General features: G+C 42.6%; 1 protein-coding gene across 1 annotated transcript in view; it reads right to left on the bottom strand.

The window, feature by feature from the left end:
* Positions 1-438: 438 nt before the first annotated feature.
* The window catches only part of SLC60A1 (solute carrier family 60 member 1), a 63468-nt gene continuing 36192 nt past the window's right edge, over positions 439-27714 (bottom strand). Inside the window, exons 4-10 of the mRNA XM_089514506.1 lie at positions 16108-16276; positions 12177-12292; positions 8491-8664; positions 7164-7311; positions 6922-6992; positions 4563-4683; positions 439-2457 (exon numbers count right to left, since the gene is read on the bottom strand). Coding sequence (XP_089370632.1) covers positions 2396-2457; positions 4563-4683; positions 6922-6992; positions 7164-7311; positions 8491-8664; positions 12177-12292; positions 16108-16276 — 861 coding nt within the window. The 3' untranslated portion in view covers positions 439-2395. The remainder of the gene's footprint in view (positions 2458-4562; positions 4684-6921; positions 6993-7163; positions 7312-8490; positions 8665-12176; positions 12293-16107; positions 16277-27714) is intronic.

Genomic DNA, 27714 nt, shown 5'->3' on the forward strand with positions numbered 1-27714 from the left:
AGCTAGCAAGGACAGCTGAGTGGAGGAACTAACACAACAGTCCAGTACATCTGGTTTCCAGAAATAGACTCCCCCTTACTCCCAGTGAACTTGATGCAACACAAAGTCTTGATGAAATCACTCAAAACATGCTTGGGCATGGTAGATCCTAAAGCCTCCTCTTAGTCTAGTTGCTGAATGTACAAAAGGATGCTGGGCACACAGAATCTTGTGGCTTGCATGTGCGCTTACTAGACTGAAATTGTGTGCATGGTGCTGAACTTAACCTGTGAAGAGAGGGACTGAATCTGGGGTGTATAGCCAACTGTCAGTTCCAACCAGAATAGACATGCTGAATTAATGACAACCAGTTAAGTCAGTTTTCCATGGGTCTACTCCAGTTGGTACTACCAGCTGGTTTAAGTATATGTCCCCTACTCCTCATCTCCCCTCCCCCCCCCCCCCCCCAGCAATCACTACAGTTTTTATGTGTCTATTTTCTTTCCATACACTCTCCTCAAAACAAATTCTGCAGCCACCACAGTTTTATTCTGGGAAATGTCCTTCATAGGCATCAAATGCAGCATGCTCTGCCCTTATAATTTTATGGGTGCTGAATTTAAATTTGTCTGGAATGGACAGAGGACACAGAGACAGTTTCTTCTTTTTTTGAGGAATGGCTGGCAATTACTGGGCAGAAAAAGGTTCTTCTATACCATACTGTCAGTGTCTCTGGTCTAATAAATATATATGATTTATACTAAAACAATCAGGAATTCTCATCACTTATGACTTCAAAATACATATTCTGCTTTTTGTTTTACATAGAAAGTCACACTTGAAACACAATGCTGTTATAGGAACAAGCAGGTGTAAAGTTGGGTGTATGCCTACTCCTTCCCTTGCAGATAGGAGGATATAGTTAAAATTTTCTAATCTTGGTTTTATAGTTTCACCAAATATGGTAGACTAGGGTTTGCTACAAGCCAGGAAATACCTTTACTCTCTTTACAGGCATGGGAGGTGCCTGCTTGTTGCTGTAATTCTTAATAGTTAAGACTCCAGTTATCTGTGTTACCCAAGCCACCTTATTCAGGTTCACGTAAGATCATGCTTTACTGAATCCGATTAATGTCTACCTGGATGTGTATTCTAATGCAAGAATTCCACTAACCAACAGGCACAAACAGTTCATTAGAAAAGGTTAGTGTCCATGCTATACAACTTAAGGCCAGAAGAACACACAAGCTCTGTAATCAAGGAAGGTGTATATTAAGATTCAGATGACATGAAAATCAAAAATGAGTGTGCATACCCATGCAACATAGCAATCTGTAAAGTCAAATGGCAACACAAATTCAGTATAATGTACAGTTTTGAAATGAGCAGTGCAACAAGCCTCTTGGAAAAAATAGCTCTGCTTGAGTGAAGTTGCTAGGTCCCATCTTAAAAGTCACTCCACGAGTTCATGCGACAAGAACAATATTAAAACATTCCTTTATATACATACACATGTATATCCGTGGGACAACACTTGCAACAAAACTAGCTCAATTCTGCTAAAGCTATGTCTTAAAACTATCCCAATACCTTCATTTATAGCAGTCATGAAAATGACCAGCATGATCTGGATATTCAGTACCTCTGAAAGGTTCTGCTCCTGGAAGGCACCTATTATATTGCACAAATGGAAAGGACTTGACATTTGGCTTCATATACTTCAGGCGTTAGGCTGTTCTGCCTAATATGGCAGCCCACAGATCTTATTCATTCTACTGTGCAAATTTTGAAAGGTCAGTACACTCAACACAGCTCAAGCTATCATTATACTATCACCAGTACTTGGATCTTTCCACTGTGTGGCCACAGCAAAATCCCAGGTAGAGTCCTATAAGATTTGACTATTACAACTGATTGGGTGATTGAATTACTGCAATTTGTTTCTTAATGTGGATGGTTGTATAGAAGACCTGGGATTAAAAGGCTTTTAAAAATTACCCAGTAACAAATAGTTTGCCTCTTACCAAATTAGGAAAGGGTGCCCACTGCCTATAGCTGCCTCCTGTTTAGAGTGAATATAAAAACCTAGGAGACCTCTCACTCAAGGTCTGTAAAATAACATCAATACATTTCCCCCACCACCTGAGCTCCTGGACAGACAAAGGAGTGTACCAGAGGAGTTTAAACTTTCATGTATCAAAATTTTCAGCCCTTCTAGAATTCTGCAGTTTGTCTCTTAATTCCTTCTGCAGTGAACCTTCTCTGGTAATGATGGATGACTGGTTGATGAGAACAAGTTGTAACCAACAAGTCTGATTGTAGAAAATTCAGGTAGTTTGAAATCAGGCGGTGAGAGCAAATCTTTCAGTTGGAGAGTGACATTGTGCTTGATCCAAATACAAACCCACTGCTTTGTTTAGCTCTGATAAAGTTCAGGCTCCCCTATCGGTGGTGGTTTATCAGGTGACAGATCCATATCTGCAAAACAAAATTTCAGCTGCATTTTTGAAAAAGCAATAAAACTGACCACTGACTGTTCAATGAAGAGCATAGTAAAATGGTGCATGCCTTCTACTCCTTCTATCCATCAAGGGCTTTTTCATACAGTACAGTAGAAAATAGTCAGATACCTAGGTGCCAGAATACCACTGGCAATTCTGATACCTAGTTTGTATTACCTGTGTCTTTAAAATAGTTGCTTATCTCATTGGTTCATTATAGTAAAAGTGTGCTTATGATACAGAATATTGTATCATCAAGTCCTGTTTGTTTACATTTGGCTTGTAACTAGGCTTTATATTAATATTTTGCTGCTTTCTAGAATTCTGAAAACTTCTTCAAGGTGAATCCTTTCTACAAGAAAATAAAATCACATATTTTCACTTTAAAACATATTGGTAACAGTACTGGGCCAACAGTACTGGGCCAGCAGCTTGGTGGAGTAGTTTGGGTGTTGGAATACAACTCTGGAGACCAGGGTTTGAATCCTGGCTCTGCCAGGTAAACCCAGTGGGTGACCTTGGGCAAGTCACACTCTCTCAGCCTCAGTAGTTGGCAATGGCAAACCCCCTCTGAAGAAACTTACCAAGAAAACCCTATGTCAGAAATGACTTGAAGGCACACAGCAACAACAAAAACTCCTACAAGACAGAGTAGGAGATGTAATGACTCTGTTCATTAGTCTACCTTATGCCGATTGAATAACTGTCCTTTATCAGAGCTGGCCTTATTAGAACAAGTGAAGGAGCCACATAAGACTGGAATCCTCTTGATGACTTATGGTGGCTTAAAGACTTATTATACTGGCATGAGTCACTCTTTTTTTTTTTTTTAAATGGAGCATAAGAGAGATGTTAGCAAACGCTGTGACCATAAGGGAAGAGAGGCCAAGATTCTACATTAAACCAGGCACAGTATGATGATCCATCCACACATTTTTGTGTCTGCTCCTGGCCCTGGCAGCTTTCAAACCCAGGCAGGGTGCTGCTACTTGCTGTTCCTTATAGAAGGAGAGGGAGACAATTATGAGAATGGAGATATATATAGCTGGTCTGGTCTCTGGGGAAAGGAAAGGAACGATAAGGAGGATACACTTATTAATAAAGTACACCCTTCTTATCCTTCCTCCTGAAGACCAGACCAGCTGCCTCTTCATTGTTTAAACTACCTCCTCCTTCATCCCCTTTCCTCTGGTAACCAGTAGGGACACCTTCCAGGGCTTGAAAGCTGCTGGGGAGTGGAGATTTTAGACATTGTTGAAAGGGCTAAAGAATAGCTCCTTGTTCCCTATCCAAAAATAGTCATATGTGCACATAAGCCAAACCTATGCCTGTGTATGTCACCCTGCCAAGCAGCTCAGGAGTGGGCAGAGCAGCTTTATTTCCTGATGGAAACAGCTTGCACTTCTCTTCACAGCACTTGCATTCACCATACCTCTGCTGCTTCCTATCTGTGTCCATTTCTCCTCATGCTGCCACAGTTATACTGGCCAATAGGAATTGGGCCTGATGCAGCAGATTGCCAATTGTTTGCAAGTTTACTCCCAAGGAGGGCCAGGGATGCATGTGGGAATTTCTGCCTTGTGGGCCAAAATAACATGGCTGGTTTTGGATACACCATACCTTGACTTGGGAAAGATAAGTAGAGCATATGCTGTTTCATCTCAGGCAGCAAAATGCCTTGAGATGGCTCCATCGTTTAACTGAAATGGCAACAGCAGGCATCCTCATAAATGGTTCTGCATTTATGAGTTCAGAAAAGCCAACTATATTTGTTCATTTATTTTGCTTCTTCAGACTTCCAACACATTTTATGATATCTCCCATCGCCTTCCTGTCTATACAATGTGCTTCATTTTCCCCGGACCTCACTTCCAAGAGTAAAGAAAGTAAATGGGTGTTTGGTGCTGGAGCACTATGGGCCAATCCAAGCAGGAAGAAATGACAGGAAGCAGCTGTAAAATAAATACTTCCTTGCATTTTGTCCTCCTCAGAACTCTCCAGCCCACTCTGCTCTAACAAGTAGACCTCCCCTTCCTTTCTTTTTAGATGTACAAGGAGTGTAAATGAGCTGGCAGTTCTTACCTGACTGGGGCTGTGGGTGCATCCTGTGGAAGAATAGAAGGAAGATGTAGAAAGTAAAGGCCAAGGCTCCAAAGATGGTTCCACAGACCAGGAAACTGTAACTGCCCTGATCGTGAATGATCTGTCAACAAAGAAAACCATAAAGTTGAGATCCTGCAGCTCCAGAAACTCACAAGAGCAACACACTGACTTGATATGCTTTGAAGCCAGAGAAATAACAATGTTGGAGCCCTCCAGTAAATGCTAATGGGAGTTATAGAGGGTCTGTTTCTCTTGAGCAGGCTCTTTGGGACAGACTGTCTGGCCTCCAGTTCCAAGGGAACTGATGGAAAGAGTTCCATCTGAAAAAGTCTACTGCTTGGCTTCTGATAAGAAGCATGCCTGAAACCTTATCCTTTTATGGACTGGTTTGTTATTTTCTTCTTGTTGGACTACTATTCCCATATGCTCTGGCCAAAATGATCAATGGCTAGAGACAGCAGATGCTGTGGTTTGATAAATCTGGAGGGCTGCAAATTCCCTTGCCTGCTGTCCATTCAGACTGACAGTGAATTGCTTTACAGGACATGTTAGCACTGGATTGTAGCTCACTAATAGATCACCTACTTTGCATGCAGATGGTCAACTAGACACACTCATTTCCCCCTCTCCGCTCAGAATACTCTCAAACAACTTCTACTGCGTAAGTGCTGATATTTATCAATTACTTGCCTTTCTCCCCATACCAGCTCAAGGTAAAGAACGTTGTTCTCCACCCTCAGCCCAGTTTTACCCTTCAAATCACAACATGTCTATAGAACTGAGAGACAAGCCATGTTGATCTGGAATATCAGTATGCAAAGGGATCTTGTAGCACCTTTGAGGCTAACTGCAAAAGGAATTGTACCATAAACATTCATAGACTTGGTCTGCTTCCTTAGATGCAACTCTATAGATTAAGCTTCATGCAGAACTATATGAGAGCACTGTAAATGAGACAGACTGGCCTCAGGCACCCAGCCATACTCAGTCTCATGGCTGAATATGGATTTGAACCTAGGTCGCTCAGTTCCCAGTCCAGCAATCTAACCACACTGCCTCTGAGATGAAAGGAGAAGCTAGCAAGTGCATTCTCCAAGCACTTTGTAATGCCACCCAAGTGACTATATTGCAGGATGAGGAAGGCAGATTATCTTTAGGCTCCATGGCTATGTCATCTGAAGCTAGCAGGTGACGGCTCAGTGGCACAGCACACACTTTGTATCCAGAAGGATTCAACAAAAATTCTCTGCCTGAGTCCCTGGAGACCCGCTGTTGTGCTGGATGGAGAAACAGGGCAAAATACCTTCCTGCATTGGCTTCTCTCTTTGATAAAACAAATCAAATAGTGCTTGGTTGCCATTTGCTTCTGTCCATCTCCATAACTAATCTGACTTTTTAAAAACCTCTGGAAGATATGAACAGTCCTTGGAGAAGTAAATAAGCCCTACAAGCAAAAGTAATCTCCTATATGTCTCCCGACTGACATCAGACTAGAGAATTTATGACCTTCCAAATGTTGGGCTACAATTCTGACCAGCTCCCGCTAACATGACTAATGGCCAGGAATGGTGAGAATACCATTTGGCCATATGTTCTCCAGCCCTGCTGTCCAATCAAAGTAACAGTCTGCCGCACCACAGAACATGTTAGGACTGGGCTGTAGCTCAGCAGTAGATTACAGGCTTTGCATGCAAAGTTCAAATTCCTGGCATCTCCCACTGATAAGGAAACCCTGAAGAGCCACTGCCACTCAGGTCCAAAACACACTACAGAAATAATGCAGTTTGAGACTGCTTTAACTGCTGTGCCTCAATGCTAGGGAGTACTGGGAACTGTATTTTTGTGAGACATTTAGCTTTCTCTGGGGCCATTTAGACTACGTTTTAACCCAGATCAGGAATTGATTCTTGCACATGAAGTTGCATTCAGCTATCTTCCTATAAGCTGGACATGCAGCAACAAAGCATCCCCGGGAACTTCTGTGAATCCTTCAAAGACTGTGAAAGATGATGGTAATGCTGTACATCCAATTACAGAGGTAGATGCTTTACCACCACCACCTCAGCTTTCCACTGGCCAGTAAATGGCTTTGTAAGAAGTAATGGGTATGAGTTTGGGGTGGGATTGGGGGACATAACAGATGAGTTGTGACTCTGCCTAGTGGCCATTGTTGGACTGCAGTTGTCTCCCAATTGTGGCCATTGTTGGACTGCAATTCTCATCAGCCCTAGCCAGAATATGAGGCAAGCTGGGAGTTGCAGCCCAACTTCTGGAAGGGCTGCCTGATTCATACCTGAGGCACCTACCAGGCTGCTTGCACTGTATCTTGCATACTTACCGACCCAACCAGTAACTGCAGAACCATCTCTCCAATTCCTGCTCCTGTCACCAACACAGTAGTAGCACAGCCTAGAATAAAAACCACACAAGGTTATACTCTTTGTTTTGTATTTTAAACAAACAGAACAGCAAAGAAACAGAAGAGCTGAAGATTGAACCAATATGGCAGGACGTTTGTCCCATCTTTTAGAGCATATAACACCCCAGTGAAAGCTCTCTGTTTGGAAATGAGAGACTTACCTTTGTATTGGAGGATGTCTTCAGTGTAAGCCAGCACGCTGGGGAAAGTGCTGCTGAGAAATAGACCAAGAGATGCAGTTCCCACAAATAAAAAGACCACACTGTAGGAAAAGATCAGTAGCAGGAAAAATGTTATAAGCACTCCAACCTGGAATGAAATAAAACAGATAGGAGGAAGAAGATATTAGTACCGAATCAAAAAGAATGAAGCACTTCAATTCACAGAACAGCCAGCCTGGAGCCAACTCATTACCACCACTGTCACAGCTGTAATTTCATTTAATTTACATCATTAACTGTTCTTCTTTCAAGTAGAATTAGAGCAAGATAGATTAAAAAAATATTTTTACAACCAGCAACTGCCTCTTGGGAAAAGATTCCTGACTGAGACACCATGAGAACAAAGAACTTATCTACGGTATACACCCAAATAAAAATTAAAAAAATAAGGGCTGTTATTGTTTTTTTTTTTTTATAAATTTATTTAGAATAAAACATTACATATAAAGAGTGAGAAAGAAGAAGACAAAAAAACCCACAGAAGCAGAAACCAAAAAACAAACAAACAACCTAACAAACAAACAAACAACTAACACACAAGCAAAGCAAATTACATTACTTACCATTACCTTCTAATAATAAACAAACGACATATAAACTATTTACAGAAGATATTTGAATTCTTTATCTCTCTAGTCATACTTCCTTTACAATTGAGTATTCCCATATCATGAAATATTAACCGTTTACTCCTGATATTTATGCTTCTATATTTATCAGTTCCTGCGTTGATGTAATTTTATCAAATAGTATTCATTTATTATTTATCATTTATTATATGTCACCACTTTCTTCAATATTTAAGACATTTCCATTCTTCTTCTATCTGATTTTTGTCCTTTCCTCTTAATGAGGCAGATATTATGTCCATATTTTTTGCCTCATATATTTTAATCAGCCAATCTTTTATTAATGGATGTTATTGTTTTTTTAAAAAACATAATTTTACAGTTCTCACAGAATCCCTGGAAATGGCAGGGTTGTGAAAGTACACAGACTACTTTGTTGGGTGGTTTCCAGCTCCCATATTACTAAGGGTTCCTTGACAGGAGGCAAATCTCATTTAACATTTTGGCAGTTTACATTTTTCTCAGTTGTGAAAATCTCTGCCAAGGAGATACTTATATTTCCAGAGGACGGTGCCAGTTGCAGATTAAATCACCATTACTTGCCAGCCTGAAAGTGAAGCAGCCAGACTTGGACTTCTTGACCAAGACAGTGGGTCACGGCTGCACTGAATGGAAGGAAGACTAAGATCTGGCCTTACCACATTGATGAAAACCATGGTTGCTGGCTTCATTCTGTATGACACAGGGATAGAGATGAGCCTGCCCAGAGTGATGAAACCCCAGAAGAGACTAGGCAAATAGCCAGCCATCTTATGCCCCACTGAGAGAGGTTCCTCCACAGCATAGCTGTACACAAAACCAGAATACTCCCCCTGAAATAAATACAAAAGGCACACTGTTAGTTAAGTTTACATAGGCCTTATCTCTTGCAATGTTGTGTGCCTTCTGTCAACATATACCTAGCATTCAATTATTCATTCAATTTATGAACGGCTTCACAACAATAATTACCTAAATAATTAACAAAAATAAAAGCCAACCAAAAACACAGTTCTAAATCCAGTTGTTAATGCCAACAAGAATAGGGTTACGGAATCAGTAGAACCTTGATAAATTCCACTAATTCAATAGGCTTACTCTAACAGATTCACGGTAGGATTTAGGCAATATGTCTCCACACAAACCATTTGTAAACATCACCACAGTAGTAAAATAATCATTTAAATCAAAGCAAAGACTTTAAACCTCTGAACATACCTATAAGAGGAGGTGATGAATGCAAAAGCTATTAAATTGCAGAGGAAAGCCACAATAAAGCACAACAGAAAGCATGTGAGGATAAGACAGCCCTTAGCTAGTGCTGGAAAGACATGCAAGTAGGTGCCAAGTGGAACTGTTTGGTGAGGGCTTTCTAGAACTGAGGGTCTGCCCCTGAGGACCTCTTTCTTGATGGCTTTCCTCAGCATTTCAGCTTGTGAAGATGCTCAAGAGTCAGTCCTCAGGCCCTGGGTAGGTATATGTGGAAAGAGGCAGTCCTTCAGGTATCATGGTCCTCAAGAACTTGAAAAAAGTTACTTTGGACTACACATCCCAGAATCCCCCAGCTAGCATGCCCACAGCACTTAGAATTGCTCCTGGAAATCAACCTTGAAGTGAATATGATAAAATACCATGATATGAAGTTCAAGAAAAAAAGTAATCATGATATAGGGAGAATCCTCCCCTCACCCCATCACGGTATTAACATTTCTATACTGGTTTATTATAAAACCTCCTTAATAAGAGTCCGTGGAAGGTTTATAGGACAAATCATTAAAAGAAGGCAACATAGCATATTACAAGGAACTGCTAGAAGTGACAGCTGTAGAAGCAACTGCACTGCTAGTCTTGACAATGAAGAAAAGATTCAATTTTCTCATATTCTTAAATTGGAAGTGCCAGAGTTGCAATTTAAAGGATGGAAGAAACCAAAATCATATAAATATAAGCAGCAGTGTACAAGTGCTGCTAGCTTTAAACTCAAGGGTTGGAATCCTGTTAATGACATAAACAGGCAAAGAGCTTGTCTGCATGGACAAATACATTGATCTCTCCCTGTCCCCCTCAAACCCGTCTCTGGTGCAGACAGACCAGAAGCCATCCAACATTTTCCACACCAAAATGGGACATTGGCCACTTATTGAGCATCAAAATGATTACCTTGTGGCTCCACTTCCACATTCTGACTTAGAGCACATGACCACACCATGACTCCCAGTAGGGTGCTCATGCAAAAAGCTACCTCACATTGCCTTTGTGAGCAGAGGAGCATTATAGCAATAGCAAGTAGCAAGTGCATTTCTATACTACTTATCAGTGCACTTAAGCACTCCCTAAGCAGTTTACAATGTGTAAACTAATTGCCCTCAACAAGCTGGGTACTCATTTTAGCAACCAAAGAAGGATGCAACCCTGAGTCGAGCCTGAGCCGGTATTGAACTCATAACCTTGTGGTTTGTGAGTGAGTAGCTGCAGTATAGCCATTTAACCACTGCACCACCAGGTCATTGGGGCAGCTCTGAGGCCAAGATATGATGGGCTGCCCCAAGTGTATCCTGCACAAGTGTTTGTGCCCTAAGTTGTGTTATACATGCTGACTGTTTTTACTGACAATGGCCATATTCAACTGATGGGGATGGACATGGAGGTCTGCATGCCAAACATATACTGATGCAGATTGGGTGGGGTGGTTGCAATCCACAATGAGTCTCATTTGTAATGAAACCTGAGGCCCTTCTGCACAGCATATAGAGAGGCCCAACATACACCAATCCATGTCACAATGCACACTGCAATTGCACAAGAGGGTTTCAGCCATGTGCATTAAGCAGTGATTTACATATACTGAGGCAGGGGTAGGCAACCTTTTTGAGCCAGGGACCGGGTTGCTGTCCCTCAGACAACTGGAGAGCCGAAGCGGGGGGAAGCTTCCACCCTCTGGGGGCAGAGCCACATGGCGGGGGCGGAGCCACATGCTGGGCGGAGCTTCCACCCTCCGGGGGCGGGGGCGGGGCCAGCGCTGGAGGCCTCCCCCTGAGGACGCCGGCCCGCCAGGCCCTGGGCTCCCTGGAGGTCTTTCCTCCGCCAAACCTCTCTCTCGCAGGGAGGTTTGGCGGAGGAAAGACCCCCAGGGAGCCCAGGACGCCGGCCCGCCAGGCCCTGGGCTCCCTCAGGGGCCCTTCCTCCACTAAACCTCCCTCTGGAGAGAGAGGTTTGGCAGAGGAAAGACCCCCAGGGAGCCCAGGAGGGAGCAGGAGGACCCCCGCCTCCCTCCCGCCTGGCCCGTGGCTGTGAGGCAACCGCGGGCAGGGCGGGAGGGGGGAGGAGCACCGCTGCCCCCTCCTGCCCTGCCGAGGACTAGAGGAGGAGCTCCTCCTCTTGAGGCTGACTGGCCAATGGGGGCAGGCTGGAGCTCCAACAGCCCGCCCCCCTGCCAGCAGCCATTGGCCAGCCAGCCCCAGGAGGAGAAACTCCTCCTATTTAGCCCTCCGTGCGGCCCTGCAGGCGCGCGCAGGGCTATAGGAAGCTGCCGGCGGGCGGGCGAGCAGCGGCGGCACACTGTGCAGCCCGCCCTCCTTGCCGCCGCCGCAATACCGCCTGCGGCAATCGGCGGCAGGACCAGGCTGGGGCCGGTCCTGCCACCTCCGCGGGCCGGATTAGGCCTGCGGGCCGGGGGTTGCCGACCCCTGTACTGAGATATAGTGATATCAAATGTAGGGACTGCATAATGCAAGTAGAACATAAATCTACTGGCTGTTACTTATGCTGTGCTGTGGAAATACATGATCCCGGACAAAGTATGTTCCCAAAAGAGTTCCAGCCACCAGTGAGTTACTGATCAGAAAACAAGAAGGTGCATGAGTACTGCTGTCCAGGTACAGAACTTAGAAAAGTTACATTTCTTGCCTACAGTTCCCAGAATCCCCAAGATAAAATGGCCAGTGGCATTGCTGGATGGGGATTCCAAGAAATGTGGTCCAGAAATGTACCTTCTCCAACTTTTGCAATGTAAAACAAAAAGCACTGTTCTATATAGCTTTTGTTCTGCCCATTCTAGAGGTTCCAGGCTGTTCTAGTGGGGCCCCCAACACATGAGAGAATGATAACACAATGATTCCACTTTAAAGACTATAGTTCTAATCATACGGAATTCTGGGATTTACAGTTTAGGGAGGCAGGCTTAAAATTCTAAGCCAGGGAGCTCTAGTGCTTCACCAACTACAAACCCCAGGATTCAAACAGGATGTTGCCATGACAGTTAAAGATGTATAGCATTAAAATTGTGTAGTGTGAAAGGGCTTCAGGTGGGGACGCGACACAACTGTCCTCCACTGCTAGACCTTACCAAGATGCCATCAGTCATGAAGAGAAGAAGGGCTCCAGTCACATGGACAGCAAAGTAAGAGCAAGGAGCTCCTATGAAGTTCTTGCTCTGGCAGCATCCAAAGAGGTCATTGTGCCCTGAGGAGAAGAAAACAATACCATGTGTGCCATGACTTCTTTCTATGTGCATTGTGCAGCACTGGTTTAGCAACAACTAAATGAATGTGTCTGTCCATGTGCCAGGTGTCATCTGTTGTTCAAGGGGAAAAAAAGAGAGAGGAAAGCTATGATCTTTGGAATAGCGATATATAAATAAAACAAATTATTACTATTACTACTATTATTATTATTATTATTATTAGTCCTACTGCATCCCACATTCTGAAGGCAGGGCAACATGGCATTACAGGTCAAAGAAGATAACATTGTCCTCCCTTTGCTCTTCAGTTCTGACCCCAATCTGTAATGCCCATAGACAAGAAACCAAGAAAGAGAGAGTTATTTTTTTTTTTAAAAAAGCCTCCCATTGGAACAAATGGGACACTTTCCCCACAAGACTATTGTATGTGGATGGAGACACCAAGAAGTCCCTGTGTCCTCCCCCCACCCCCCAAGTTTAGGTGTTAAGACTGTAGGGATTAAGCCTTTTAAAAATGCAAAAGTCAGATCCAATGGAATAATGCAAAGGTGGGAGTCAGATCCAATGGAAAAAGAAACAAACTTCATTTTCAGCAATTTCACACATTAAAAATGATCTGATTTTGGTAACAATTTGGAAGCAGTGTGGTCTTCATGCTTGGCTGGATGTAAGGGAATGTGACCAAAATGGAGAAAGAGAGAAAAAGTACCATGTCAGCAAAAGTGCTGAATGAAATTAATCTAACAGTTTCTAAATAATTACATAGGTATTTATAAACTACTACATCAATTTCACTGGGGCCAGACTTTTTGTCTTCTTTTTAGCTGGATATTGCAGGAAGCACAATGTTCCACTAGTCTGCCCTCTACCCAGCACCCTCCAAATATAGTGAACTAGCATCCCTATAGCTCTGGGGATTATGGGTGGTATAGTTTTGAATATCTGGAAGGCATCAAGTTGCGGAAGGGTGCATTAAAACATTTTTTGGTCTGCTCCAACAGGGACTTCTTTGAGGAAAGTCACCTGGGGCTTTTTATGTCCTTCTAACCATGTGGATTGCGTCACCTACATCAATGTCTCAGGTTTTCTAGTTTGCCGAATACACCAAAGGAAAACTGATACACAGAGCTGCCACAACAAAAATATGTGCAGATGTGAAGACCTGTTTTTGTGTGCTGGGGAAAAGGCATAAACGCAAAAAGCCTACATTCTTGGGTGGGATGTGCAAATACATTAGTAAATTGCTACATGCTGAAGCAATACAGTACTACAGGGGTAGGCAACCTGCGGCCCGCGGGCCGGATGCGGCCCGGCAAGGCCTTGGGACTGGCCCCAGCCCAGTCCTGCCGCCGATTGCCGCCGGGGCCTTTGGGGGGCAATTGTCTATAGAACCCTCAGAAACATGCATTTATACTAACATTTTTTTAAAAAACCAGCAAATTTTTTCGCGTGTCCTCCATTTTTTTTAAAAAGTGTCTTCCATTTGAAAATTTTGTCCTACATTTGTCCTGGTTTATTTATATATTTAATTTTTTTAAAAAAAAATATTTAATTATTTATGTTTTGGCTTTGGCCCCCCAGTTGTCTGAGGGACAGCAACCCGGCCTCCGGCTCAAAAAGGTTGCCTACCCCTGCAGTACTACAAAACAAATGAAAAGAGATGTTTTAGAAAGGCACACAGAAGCTGCTTATTACAAGGTTCCAGTAATAAGCTTTTTGGCACGTATTCACTGCTTTTCATCTTCAAACCACTTTGTACAAAGTGATAATTGCCCTCCTTTTAGTCTCCAGAATAAATATTGCAATTTAGGGAAACAGACACATTTGCCTAGAGGGAAACTCTGTCTTGATGGTGAAGCCCAAATAGGTATGATACAACTTTCTTTGATGAAGCGTTCTCTGTTGCCTAGTACCAATGTTTGTGCTAAATGTCATCCAGGAAGGATCCAACTGCAATTACAGCCAAACTGCTGAAGTACTTATTTAGTAGTAGTAGTAGTAGTAGTACTAATTTTTATTCCTTTCCCACCTCTCCTCATGGCTCGAGGCAGGGAACAGCATGTTAAAATAGTAAACACAATTAAAACACATAAATCCATAGTTAAAATACAATACTATAAAATCATTAAAATACACTCATAAGAATTCAAATACAGATTAAAAATTCATGATTTAAAATTGACTGGGTAGGCCTGCTGGAAGAGATATGTCTTTAATGCTGCTTTAAAAGCAGTCAGCGTTTTCAGCTGCCCTGTCTCCTCCCGCAGGTCATTCCACAATCTGGGGCCAGCAGATGAAAAGGTCCTCTGGGAAATTGTCCTCAGTCTAGTACTGGCTGGTTGGAACAAACATTTCCCAGAGGACTTGAGTGTACAGGACAGATTGTCTGGGAGAAGGTAACCCTGTAGGTAACCTGGATCCAAACCACGTAGAGCTTTAAAGGTATTAACCAACCCTTTGCCCTGTGCCCTGTGTGTGCTTCTAAGTCATTTTTTTAATGACGACCTTAAGGCAAACATATCATAGCATTTTCTTCACAAGTTTCTTCAGAACTTGCCATTGCCATCCTCTGAGGTCGAGAAAGTGTGACTTGCCCAAGGTCACTCAAATGGTTTCTTTAATGCTTCAGTGGGGAATTGAACCCTGAATCTCCAGAGTTATGGTCCAACACTTAAACCACTAAACTACACTGTCTCTCTGGAGTGCTAGGAAATGGGTAAACACTAGCTCAGGAACCTGTCCTAGAGAAGTCATATTCTGCAGAGCTAAACAGGATTGTCTGTCATTATAGGATTAAACCATTTTAATTGGCTCATTTTCACTTCATGTATGTGAAGGAAGCTTTGAGGAATCAACCTAGAATTACCAAAATAGATTAGGGTGCTAGTCAGAACTCAGATTACCTGGTTGGCCCAAGGAAGGTATTACCTGAACGTGTCTCTGTATGTTTGGTTATGTGTTTAATTAACATAGAGTTACTCCTGTCTATGTACATCAGAAGTAGGAAATTTTTGTCCCTGCAGGTATTTTGGTCCACAACTCCCAACAAGCAGCCCATCCAGCAGGGACAATTACACAGGGACAATACAAATTATATACTCAAAAAATCTGTAGGCCCAAAGGTTAGACATCTCTGTCAGAAATAGGATAAGAATGGGCAATTGTGGCCTTCCAGATATTTCTGGAGAAGTACCAGCAGCCCTAGCTAGCATAGCCAATGGTGGGGGATTATGAGAGCTGCAGTTTAAAAACAACTGAGGGCCACAATTAACCAGCCCTGTTTCAAATTTAAGGTCATGTTAGCTGCAACCCCATACCTCTAATACAACAGGTAGTTCTTCCCAAAGGAGATCATTAACACCTACCACACTCCACAATTTGTCTCTCTATTTAAGAAGTAGCACAGTACAGTGGCATCACTAACTATGGTGTCATCTTGTGTGGGAAGGGGATGTATTTGCCCCTCTTCTCCTCCATTCCTGGGCTTTCTCCCCTGGAAGGAAGCCTGGGGATGGAACAGTTGCATGCATGCACCCCTCCTGTATTGAATGAGGAGGAGGGCCCAACCAGGTGTCACCTCTCTTCTGGGGTGTCACCTGGTGTGGTCCACACTTCCCGCACCCACACAATGATGCCACAGGCACTGTACATTTTCAATTTTAACTGAGTTCATATATGATGAAGGGGGCAGTTATATGCCATGCATAAAGACCCCTGGCCATGCTGGCTGGGAGATCACAGGAATTGATAGTTCAAAAAAAGGGAACTTTTCCAAGCTCTGGGTCCATTTCAAAATTGGTACTGCAGATCTCACCTATTTCTGTTTGAAGTTTTGGTGAGGAAGTGGAAGAATCATCCCTGTCAGCTATCCTGGTTTCCATGGCCAGCTCATCCGCAGGCAGCAATGGGGGACTGTTCTTGTGACAGCATGGCACCAGCCGTTCCTTGTAGAGCAATAGGAACACTGCAAAGGGGACAGGCAGCTGGAGAACAACATGAAAAGGCAGGTTAGCCAAGCACAGCCATCCTTCAAATAAACTGATGATCTGTTTGCCCACTAGATGGCATTGGCCTGTTAGCACAGACCCTCCTCTCTGTATCACCTCAAGCAAAATGCAGACCCATGACACTCACAGTCACTTTTCTTCCCCTATGTGATTTTTAAAGATCATTTCTGCCTAATGAAGAATGCCAATGGGATCAAAAGTTAGCATAATTAATTTTGCACCTTTCTAGTTGGCCTAATAATGGTGCACTTGGATTTTGTTTAATGGCCAATCTGGCTACTCCTGCATCTTTTTTCCTTCCACAAGTTTTTATCAAAGATTTGGGGATTTCATAGATGTTTATCACACTATACTCTTAAAGTGCTACTATTCCACTTTGACTCCTCTAGCTGCCTCCTGTTGCATTGTGGGATTGGCAGTTTTAAGGAGGGGTATTTAGAATTCTCAGGCAGAGAAGTTCTCTGCCTGAGAATTCTAAATACTCTTCCTTAAAACTGCAAATCCCAGAATGCAACAGGAGGCAGCTAGAGGAGTCAAAGTGGAATAGTAGCACTTTAAGAGTATAGTGTGATAAACATCTTAGTTTCATGCATGCTTTCTCTTTGTCTGCAGTATTAATAACATCCTCCTAAACTACAGAAGATGGAAGGGGCATTGAGAAAGACTATTTTGCATGTACAGTAGAGTCTCGATTATCCGACATAAACGGGTGGGCTGATAGTCAGATAGCTGAAAATGTCAGATAATCCGGAGGGTCCAAGAAAAGCCTTGAAATCACTATGAATTGCAAACGTACTGAAGTTTTAATGCTTGGGGGCGTGTTTGGGGGCCTGGCTGTGCCTGTCGCCTTCCCCTGTTGTCATGCTTTGGCCCTTGTTTTGGGGCCTGAAGGTACTCGCCCTGCTCACTGCCATCGCCACCGCGCTTGGGTCCATGTTTTGGGGCGAGGCTTCACTCGTCCTTCTCTCCTTGCCAGTCATGGCTGCCATGTTTGGGGCGTATCTGGGGTGTGTGGAAATGCCTACAGCCATGCCCCCAAGCAGCTGTGACGTCGAATAATCCGGAATGTTGGATGACTGAAGGATGGATAATCGAGACTCTACTTTATGTGCATGTGTGTGAGGACACCTCTATCCATAGGCTTTACTTGTTTCATTGAAGAGGAGATTTCAGCAGTTTGGTCTACAAAGTTGTGAAAAGCTGCCTTTGTTGGAAAATTTTCTTCTCAACAGCTATTAAAAAGGGGACAGGCCTCTAGACAAGGGGCTCTTTCTCGCTATAGAATTATAGTACTATAATTAAATTTTATCTGCAATTGTTCCCCCTCCTATGGCATACTGGGATTTGCAGTTTGGGGGTATTTAGAATTATCAGCCAGAGAGCTCTACTTCCTTACCAAACAAAGATTCAAAGGTCATGTCAATTTAAAGTAGAATATAGTGCTACAATTGCATAAAGAGCCCCAGACAAACTGCTCCTGGCTGTGTTTTTAAAAAGCACACTGTTATACAGAGAACAGGCACATGATGTACAGCTCCTACCACACTGCCCACAACAACACCACACATGACCTTTGACATGACCTTTGAATCTTTTATCTAAGGCATAGATGCAGGAGCAACTGGCCAGAGGAACACATCCAACATGAAGCTCATCATAAACTTTGCCTTGTCGCAGGAGGATGTGTCTCACAGATGCTTCCATGAGTATATTCACTGGCTTTCAGCATGCTAAGCTGTAAAACTCAACCCAGGCTGGAACATAACTTTTCAGACCATTTTGAGAGAGTCTTTCTATACCCAATTGGTAAATTCATTTTTCCTCTAACAATTAATTCCTTATATATAATCCAAACATTAATAATAATAATAATAATAATAATAATATAATCTAACATGATAGATTTGGTTGAAGACCTAGAGGTATACGCTTGTTCCTCCACATTCGCTGGGGTTAGGGGCACAGGACCACCGTGAATGTGGAAAAACCACAAATAACAGAAACACTATATTTTTAGAAATTTCTAGGTCCTCTAGTGCAACTCTGTGGTCGACATCTGCCAGGCACTGACCACAGAATTGTGCTGAAGGAGCTACAAATGCCTAGTGCAGTGTTCTCTCTTGGAATCTCTAGGTCCTTTAGTGCGACATTTGGTTAAAGATGATCATAGAGTTGCGCTGGAGAACCTGGAATATCTAGGTCCTCCAGCACAACTCTATCGTCAACTTTAACCAAAAGTCGTACAAGAGAGAACATATTAATAAAATCCGTGAATAATCAAATCCGCAAAAGTCAAATCCGCAAATGTGGAGGGACAAGTGTACCAGTTTTCAGATCCTCAACCAACTAAAGTAACATGCTGTTTCTCATCCTGCCAGCAGGTGGCAGCCTAGTCCCACAGTTGATGGTAATCTTGGTAGTCAACACAAGGCTACATCTACTTGTGTTGTGTGCCTTCAAGTCATTTCTGATGTATGGTGACCCTAAAGCAAACCTATCATAGGGTTTCCTTGGCAATATTAGTTCAGAGAGGGGGTTGTCACTGCCTTCCCCTGAGGCTGAGAGAGTGTGACTTGCCCAAGGCCACCCAGTACATTTCTATGGCTGAGCTGGGAATCACACTCTGGTCTCCAGAGTTGCACTTCAACACTCAAACTACTATGCCATACGGGCTTTCTGCGTCTACTTAGGGGCATGCCTTTTAAAAAAATGAAACCTAAGTCCTCCCCCTCCCCCACCGCAATCTGGACAACGACAGCCTAAACATCTAACGTGCAACACAGTTCTGGAAGGCTCACAAGTACCTTTACTCCCTGCCTAGACCAATACTGAATTCTGATCTATTGGTACAATGCCCTATAATGGTCCTTTGTTAAACCAACTCAATTGTTTAATGTAATAGAGCTTTTATTAAGTGTGTGTGTGTTAGAGGAAATGGTACAAGAAAGGAGCTAAATAATTTAATTGAAACTGTCTCCCTCTACTAGATTAATGGGGGAAAGGATAGCCATAATCCAGCTGGTTGTGGAGTTTGTTTTCTCTCTGTCTGTGAATTAAAAGAGCTGTAGCTCTTCATTTCCTGGTTTTTGTTGGCTCAAATGCTCAATTTATGGCCCATTCTCCCCCTTTCCCTCTCCTCAACTGCATTCATTTAAGTGGCCTTCATTGTTTGCAGAACAATAGGAACAAGAACAGCCAGTTTCAGTCCCTATGGAAGAAAAACCTTTTCTCCTAATAGTTAGAATCCTTCCGGAGGTCAGGACCAGTTTGCGTTAATGGCAAGCTTGCTACGAAAGTGAGAGTAGCATAAACAGACATCGGTATCACAGTCCCTTTGGAAAACCCTGGACTAGGCAAGCATAAGCCAAGCATTCTGCATTTGTTGAAACTAAGCCCAATATTCCTTTCTGCAAAATGGGAAAAGTGACCCACCCTTCAGGAAGAATCATTGATCTGGAAGAGGCCACATGGGCCATGGAGTCAATACCCCTGCTCAATACAGGTAACTGCAAGAAAGAAAGCTATGAATGGGGAAAGTACTCTCAAACATTGAGTGTCATGATAAATCATATATGCAGTGGCGTCACTGGAATAGGTGTCACCCTGTGCGGTAATTCATGGTGTCACCCCTCTGCACTGACCTCTTCCCAAAGCACACTGTACAGAATCCTTACAGTGTCTTTTGTACTAATGTTACTTGTAAATCATAATTCCCATACATCTCTGAATGTAATGGCAATAGTTGTTACACAAACAACTAACAAAAATAAAAATAATCTCTTTCAATTACATGCACAACCTGACTGTATTTACATAGTTTCAGGTGGTTAAAATTTGGTAATATGCGATGTTTTTAAAGAAAATTTAAAAAGAATAAAGGAGACTTTCCTTTCTCCTCCCACTGAGCCTCATGCCAATCACACCATCTCTTCAATGTCTTAAAGGGATGCAGGTGAATACCAGCTGTTTTTGCCAGAAGGTAGATGTTTGGGAAGCAGTGGTGTCACCTCTCCTTAGGGTATTACCTGGTGAAGTCACACCCTCTGCACCCCCCTAGTGATGCATATCTGTACTCTATTTATGTAATCTGTTTTTAAGGGTCTTATTACAATACACAGTTATAGCATTATGGTTCCACTTTGGCTGTCATGACAGAATCCTATGAAATCCTAGGATTTGCAGTTAGTATTCCCAGCTAGAGAGCTGTAGTGCCTCACTGACCTAACAAGTCCCAGGATTCCACAGGATGTTGCCATGGCAGATAAAATGAAGCACAAAAAACCTCATCATTTTTCTCTCTCCTACAAATTTCTCCTTTCTTGTCTTTTAAAAACAACTATGGCTCAAGAGCACAAAACTCTTCAGGCAATGCCTACTTGAACACAAACAATTAAAGAAGTGAGGAGGAATGATATAACCATGCCCCAGACACCCATTCTTGCTTCTTGACAAAAGTGTGCAGATGGTCCTGGAGAAACAGCGGTATTTTTGCTCAGCTGGGTCAAAATGTCCCTCCAGTTCAAGTGCAAGAAGCACTGACTTGGAAGAAGCAAACAAAACGTTTCCTATGCCTTCTTTCCTTCCATCACTACTAAAAATAACCAACAGCAAAATGGGGAGTGAAAGAGAGAAAGAAGAGATAGAGAACATAAATGAACATGAATGTATACTTCTGGCTTTAGCTGTTATAGCACCTGCAGTCACACTCCATGTACATCTGCCCCTTATGTGCACATCTGGTTGAGTGCAGCTGCTGTAAAGTCAAAAGGAGAACCCATGCAGGAAATATGCTCAAGCTTCAGATGTGCCTCCAAACACTGCAGATCTTTCTTTCCAAAATTCTTCTTCTGCCCAAAGGACAGAAAGCATGAGTGAGATGCAACTGAACATCTGGCCAGCTCCAGGTACTTGGCAGAAATAAATACACATCTCTCGAATAAATAAAGGCAACAGTAACTGATATATAAACAGTGTATTATTTAATACTAATTAAATGTCACTGTTTCTGTTATTCATTTTAGATATTTTAAAAAAATATATGGTTTTGTTTGGTAGGTGTTTCTGTGTTTGAGACCTTTTCCTTTTGGTTTTGTCAGCACCATATACTTCCATGTTTGAAGCTGCTCTTGGAAAAGTCACCCAAACAGCACTTTCAGGGCTACTAAATGACATATCTGAACTTTGAAACTATAACTGTCTACATTTCTGGGAATGAAAGCCATTAACCTGTATTGTTGTGTTTGTAACCTGTATTGTTGTATTTTGTATCTTATTCTGTTGTAAACCGCCGTGATCATAGGAACGGCGGTATATAAATAAATTTCATTTCATTTTCATTTCACTAAAAACACTCTTCTTAAAAGTTCCCAGTACTAGCACAGAGTGGGAAATCCAACTTAGAGCACTGAGAGCAGTTCACTTTGGTGACATATCAACTCCTGCAAATCTGTTACTAGGACTTTAAAAGTTATCAACAATGCCCCACAATGTGTTCATCTCAGTAAACTTCTGCTGAGCCAAGAACATGTACAAAATGACTCAAAGTTGATGTTTAGGAGTAAAACTAATAAAAGCCTTGAGAAATGAATGAAATAAATAGTCTATTTACTATAGTAATAACCTCAGAAGTTATTTTCCTCCCCCAGTACTGATTTCCACAAAGCCATGACTAAAAGCGTTTTATAACACACATGCACACACGCACGCATGCACGCAGAATTTATTTCATTTCTATCCCATCTGCTTGTCAGGAATTGCACATATGGCTCTCCTTCTTCAATTTATCTTCACCATAACCCTAGAATAACAGAATCCTAGAGGTGGAAAGGACCACAAGGGACAACTAGTCTTGCCATGTAACCAAAGCACCCTTGGAAAATACCCATCCAAATACAGTTTAAAGACCTCCAAAGATGGAGAGTCCAACACTGTCTGAGGCAGTGCCAGACAGCTCTCACAAGAAAAAAATCTTCCTAATGTTTAGGTGGAATCTCTTTTTCTTGTAATTCAAATCCATTGCTTTGTGTTCTAGTTTCTAGAGCAGCAGCAAACACACTGGCTCTCTCTTCTACATGACATACCTCGCAGTCATCTCTTCTCCAAGTGAACATCCCTAGCCCCCTATGCCATTCCTTATAAGACTTGGCTTCTAGATCTTTGATCATCTTGGATCACTCTTCTCTGGACAGATTCCAGTTTGTTGATATACTTCTTGAGGATATCCAGAATTGGACACAGAACTCTACCTTAATGGAGGTTAGTGCCAGTGGCCTTTGTTAACAAGTAGGGATTTGATGCTGGGCTTCATCAGCTCTAGTCTAATACTTCTTAACCATGCCACCACATGGGAGGTTAAACAGTACAGAACCTCAGCTCACACTCAACTTCACCTTGAGACAAAAATGGCATACCTCTCCCACTCTAGGAGAGAAAGGTGATGCTGGCTGATGCTCCATCCAGCATGAAGAGAAACAATTCACAGACTAGCAGAACTGAGCACAAGCTGCTGGTTAACAGAGCAGCACTGCATAGGAATAGTCTGGTTGCAAAAAAATGTTTGACAGGTCAGGCATGGCATCAACTCTGAGTCTCAGGCCTGGGATGTTGCAAAAAGCAACACGTATATCTTCTTCAATATCTGCAGTGCTGCCCCCTCTCAAAATTAACATTCATAACCAAATCTCAGACATCTGGGTGAAGGGAATAAGGTTCCCACTATGGTAAAGCTTCTAGTCAGGATCCTCCTTTTAGAAAGCAAATACAAAAAGGCATTAGTGGCAAATTAAGACAGAAATGGACAATCTTCAGGGTCATGTTCCCTTGTGGATAGTCTAGAAAGGGCCATATGCAGCTGGTAGAGTGGGGGCTGAAGTCAATAATGTGCAGAGAAAGAGTCAAATGTAGGTGATACTACCCCACCTTTCTCTCTTTTGGTTACCTTCTCACCCGCTACCATTCTCTTTCTCTTTCCCTGTCCACTCAGTGGGCTGCTGGGGAAGGGACCATTCACATTTGCAGAGTCCTGAATTGATTCTTGTGGGAAATTCAGCCAAAGGAGGTACAAGATCAGGCTGAGGGATGCATGAGGCCTTTGGGCTGCAGGTTTCCAACCCATGCTTTTTAGACTAGAGACTAATGGGTTTATTGAGCCATGTTCTTGCGTGGACCACTGAGTTACTCTTTTCTGTGCTTACGTTCCTGTGCTTAAGTTAAGTGCTTAAGTTCCAAGGCTTTCCAAGTGTTTTACATTCATAAGTACACACATCTCAGCCGTCTTTAATTTTTTCCTTGTATCCTACCTTCCCCTTTCCTTTCCTGTCTTTCTTTTCAGCTTAAGGCTGAATGATCCTGATGAGCCGACTTGGCTCCTGCGGCCAGATTCATCTGCCAAGATACACATGGGCAGGGCCAAGGCGTTTTATTACAGGATCTCACAACTCGGCATGCTTGCTTTAGTGTGACATACTGAACCTCCTGGTGCACCATTTAATGAAAGGCCTTGGCACAGGGCTCAGCAGCCTAATGCAAGCCTAAACAAACAACAAAATAAAAATCATTTCACGCATGACTAAATGCTCAGCCTACAATGCTAAGGAGAGCCAGCCTTTGTGCTGATGCAACATGTATTCAGTTAACATAAAAGGTAGATAGATTAAATGCCAATCCTGCTGCCCTTCAGATATACAGTCGGCCCTTCTTATACATGGATTTGTTATATACGGATTCAAGCATACACGGTTTGAAAATGTTTAAAAAAGTATAAATTTCAAATATCAAACCTTGATTTTCCATTTTTTATTAGGGACACCATTTTGCTATGTCATTATATCTAATGGGACTTGAGCATACACGGATTTTGTTATACATGGGGGATCTTGGAACCAAACCCCAGCGTATACCACTGTTTTTTTATTATTATCATCCCCAGCCACCAGGCTCACACAGAAGGATGAGACTGTAGCCTAACTGACTGGAGAGACTCAGGCTGAGGAGACACTTATAATATCTTTACAGCAGAGATTTGTTTTTTCTCCTACTTTGTAGATGTGGCTTTCTGCAATATTCTATATGCCAAACTATGTTTTTTTTTTTTTTTAAAATAACAACTTACAATATCACCTCCCCAATCTGGGGCTTTCCACATGTTTTGGAATACCGCCCCCATCAGCCCCCAGCCAGCATGACCAATGGGAAAGACTAATGGGGTTGTCATCCAAACATCTGGAAAATACCAGGCTGCAGAAGGCTAAGATGTTCTGAACTAATTTGATTTAAACTGAAAGTTAGCAGCATAGAGTTTGGATAGGTTGCCTTTTTGGATTCCAACTCTTAGCCAGTATGGCCACGAGTTTGGGAAGGCTGGCAGTTGCAGGGCCTGAAGGTAAGATTTCCAAGCTGAGACAAGTAGATAAAGTCTCTTAGCTACTCCAACAAACTAGAATTTTAACCTTAGGTGTTATTGCTATTCCCTGAATAATGGGAGAAATTGAGGTATTCTGAGAACTGCATAGTTAAAAACTCTAAAATACCACCAGTACCCAGCTTGCATACTGGACTATACTCAGGAAACAAGACTTGAACATCTAGCAGGGCTTTTAACTTTTAATAATACTTTGAACACTGCTAGCAGCACCCCAACCATAGCAGCCCAGTAAGCCCTGTTACATGTACATAACCACCTAACCGTGTGAGGTATTGGGACACACAACAGAGCATTCTCTAGACACAACCATGCAGCCAGCATGGTTCACCCAGCTCAGCACTGAGTTACTGACTGGCAGCAGGGTTCTCCAGTTTCAGATGGACATCTTGTCCTACTTTATCTAGAGAAGCCTGGAACCGAACCTGGACTTTCTCTATGCCAACGTTCTGCTCCAATACCAAGCTATGGCTTTTCTCCAAAAGGCCTCCTCATATGTTTTGTTCTCAATGCAAAAATGTGTCCATCCTGAATCTTGTGCAAACCACTGCTTTCCCCTTTAAAAAGTAAACATTACTGAAGAAGCAACAAGCAAAATGACTGTCAATTGGGAAGTCAATTGGTCATAAAGGGGAAATGGGCAATTTATGCATAGCCAGTCCCTCCAACTGAATAATGCTTCAGTTTCAGAGTTGCATCTGGGTATCCACATCTTAGTACAGAAGTGGCATTAAGTCAACTTCATTCCCTAAAGTGCCTTATTCATGGAACTTACTGGTCCAAGTGTCCTAAAAATTGAAGATGCATAGAGCCCCCCTGTGCATGTCCTGCAGTTGGCAAGCAATATGCTGCCTCTTTGGTTTTTTGGATCAGAAAAATAAACACTGAGTAAGATATAGAATAGTTCTACCTCCAGTGGAGGAAGAGACTAGGGAGAGAGACTTCATAATTTCTCCTTCCCTCCACGGCCCCCCTCTGCCTCTCAAAAAGAGGCTCTAGAACAGTGGTTCTCAACCTTTGGTCCTCTAGATTTTTGAGACTTCAACTCCCAGAATTCCTGAACAATGAACATACTGACTGGGATTTCTGGGAATTGAAGTCCAAAACATCTGGAGGCCCAAAGGTTGAGAACCACTGCTCTAGAGAGAAGGACCCTCAGAACAGCAAAAGATACAATGCAAGAAAGAGAAATACCAGCAAAAAGTGCCAACTCTCTTTCTCCAATGTGGGGAGCTCCCTGCTTTATAACCAGTCCACATCCAATCCACTGTGTTTCCATCCCTCTTTGTCATTCTTCTATCACTGCATTGTCATTATATAATCCTGAATTACAATGATTTGTGCATGAACTTTGCCCACTTGTTTTCTGAGCCACTGTATAGCTGATGCTATGAAATCTGTAATCAATCAGTCAATCAATCAATCAATCAATCAATCAGGATTGTTATGTGTTCTAAGAAAACTGCAGACTGTGAATTTGATCACTGTAGTGACATGGTGGGATGGAGGGATATATGGTTAACTTCCCCCCCCCCCATATTCCCTTACCCTTCTCTTTCATTTGTGGAAGTGGGGAAAATGCAGCAAAGCCAAAACTAAATGAGACTAGTCATAATCTATTGGCATCCTGGTCAGTCGTAGGGCAGACCAGGGAATAGGGACTTTGCCTGTGCTGGACAATTATGCTCCCTCTGCAATCTCAGGTTTGCAGCTTGGGTGTCTTCCTGGTTTTAACTCTGAGCCTAGATGCCCAAGTTTCATCAGTGGACAGGAGTGCATTTGCACAGCTAAAACTAGTGCACCAGCTATGCCCATTCTTTGACACGTCAGATCTGGCTATGGTGACACATGCCTTAATTACATCCTGTTTGGACTATTGTAACACGCTCTACATGGGGCTGCCTTTGGCGACTGTTCAAAGACTTCAGCGGGTTCAAAACGTCACAGCCAGAATGCTGACCAGAGCCAGTTATAGGGAGCATATAGCTCCCTTGTTGAAACAGCTTAATTGGATACCATTTCATTTCCGAGCACAATTCAAAGATCTGGTCATGACCTATAAAGCTCTGTATGATTAGGTCCAGACTATTTGAGAGAGCACAGCTCCCCATAGGAACCTGCTAGAGCCCTAAAATCTTCAGAGAAAGGATTTCTCTCGGCCCCACCACCATTGCAGACTTGCTTGGTGAGGACATGAGAGAGAGCCTTTTTAGTAGCAGCTCCACCTTCTGGAATGCCCTTCGATGGGAGGCTAGGCTGGCCTCCTCTCTCCTTGCTTTTTGCCAGCAAGCAAAAATGTTTATATTTAGTTTAATACCATTTTATCTAGATGATTTTAATTGTTTTCACATTTTTATTGTAAAATCTTTTGAAATGTTTTTATATTGTGAGCCACCTTGGATCCCTTTTTGGAAGAAGGGCAGCACAGAAATGAAATGAAATGAAATAAATAATAAAATAATGCAAAGTTTGGCCCTTGGTAGCAAACCCCAGATCCCATGTTACTTGAAGGGTTTAAAAAAAATCTTGGCAACTATGCATCCTGTGGATCATTTATGGAGGAAAAGCAGCCACATTCCTAAGGGCTACCATCCCCATTTTAAAAAAATCTCATTCATCACACCAGCCACGTGCAGCCCTTCAGACTCCAATAAAGACAAAGCCTGTCATCTTACCACTTGAGATGCCTTTTCCTTTACCTGTTTTGACATTTTGCAACCACTCATTTCCACAGCAAGGCAAAAGGAGCACATCCCTTCCTCCTTAGAATCAGTGAGGGGGAGAAAACCAAACCCTTAAGAATGGTTGAGGATGCTTTAGGAGTACTGCTCCTGCAATGCAAGGCTTTAGCTACTCAGATAAGAGTGCTCATGTTCAAAAGCTTTTATGTAAAAGAATCTACTAGATGGAAGATAATTTTGTCCTCCATAGCCAACAGTACACAGTAGCTGAATGTGCTTTACAGGTTTAGGCTGCAGGCCTTTGCTAAGACACT

Source organism: Sceloporus occidentalis, unplaced genomic scaffold (genome assembly GCF_023333645.1).
Source record: "Sceloporus occidentalis isolate IW3139 unplaced genomic scaffold, rSceOcc1.0.p SCAF_3, whole genome shotgun sequence".
In the NCBI taxonomy this organism is placed as follows: Eukaryota; Metazoa; Chordata; class Lepidosauria; order Squamata; family Phrynosomatidae; genus Sceloporus; species Sceloporus occidentalis.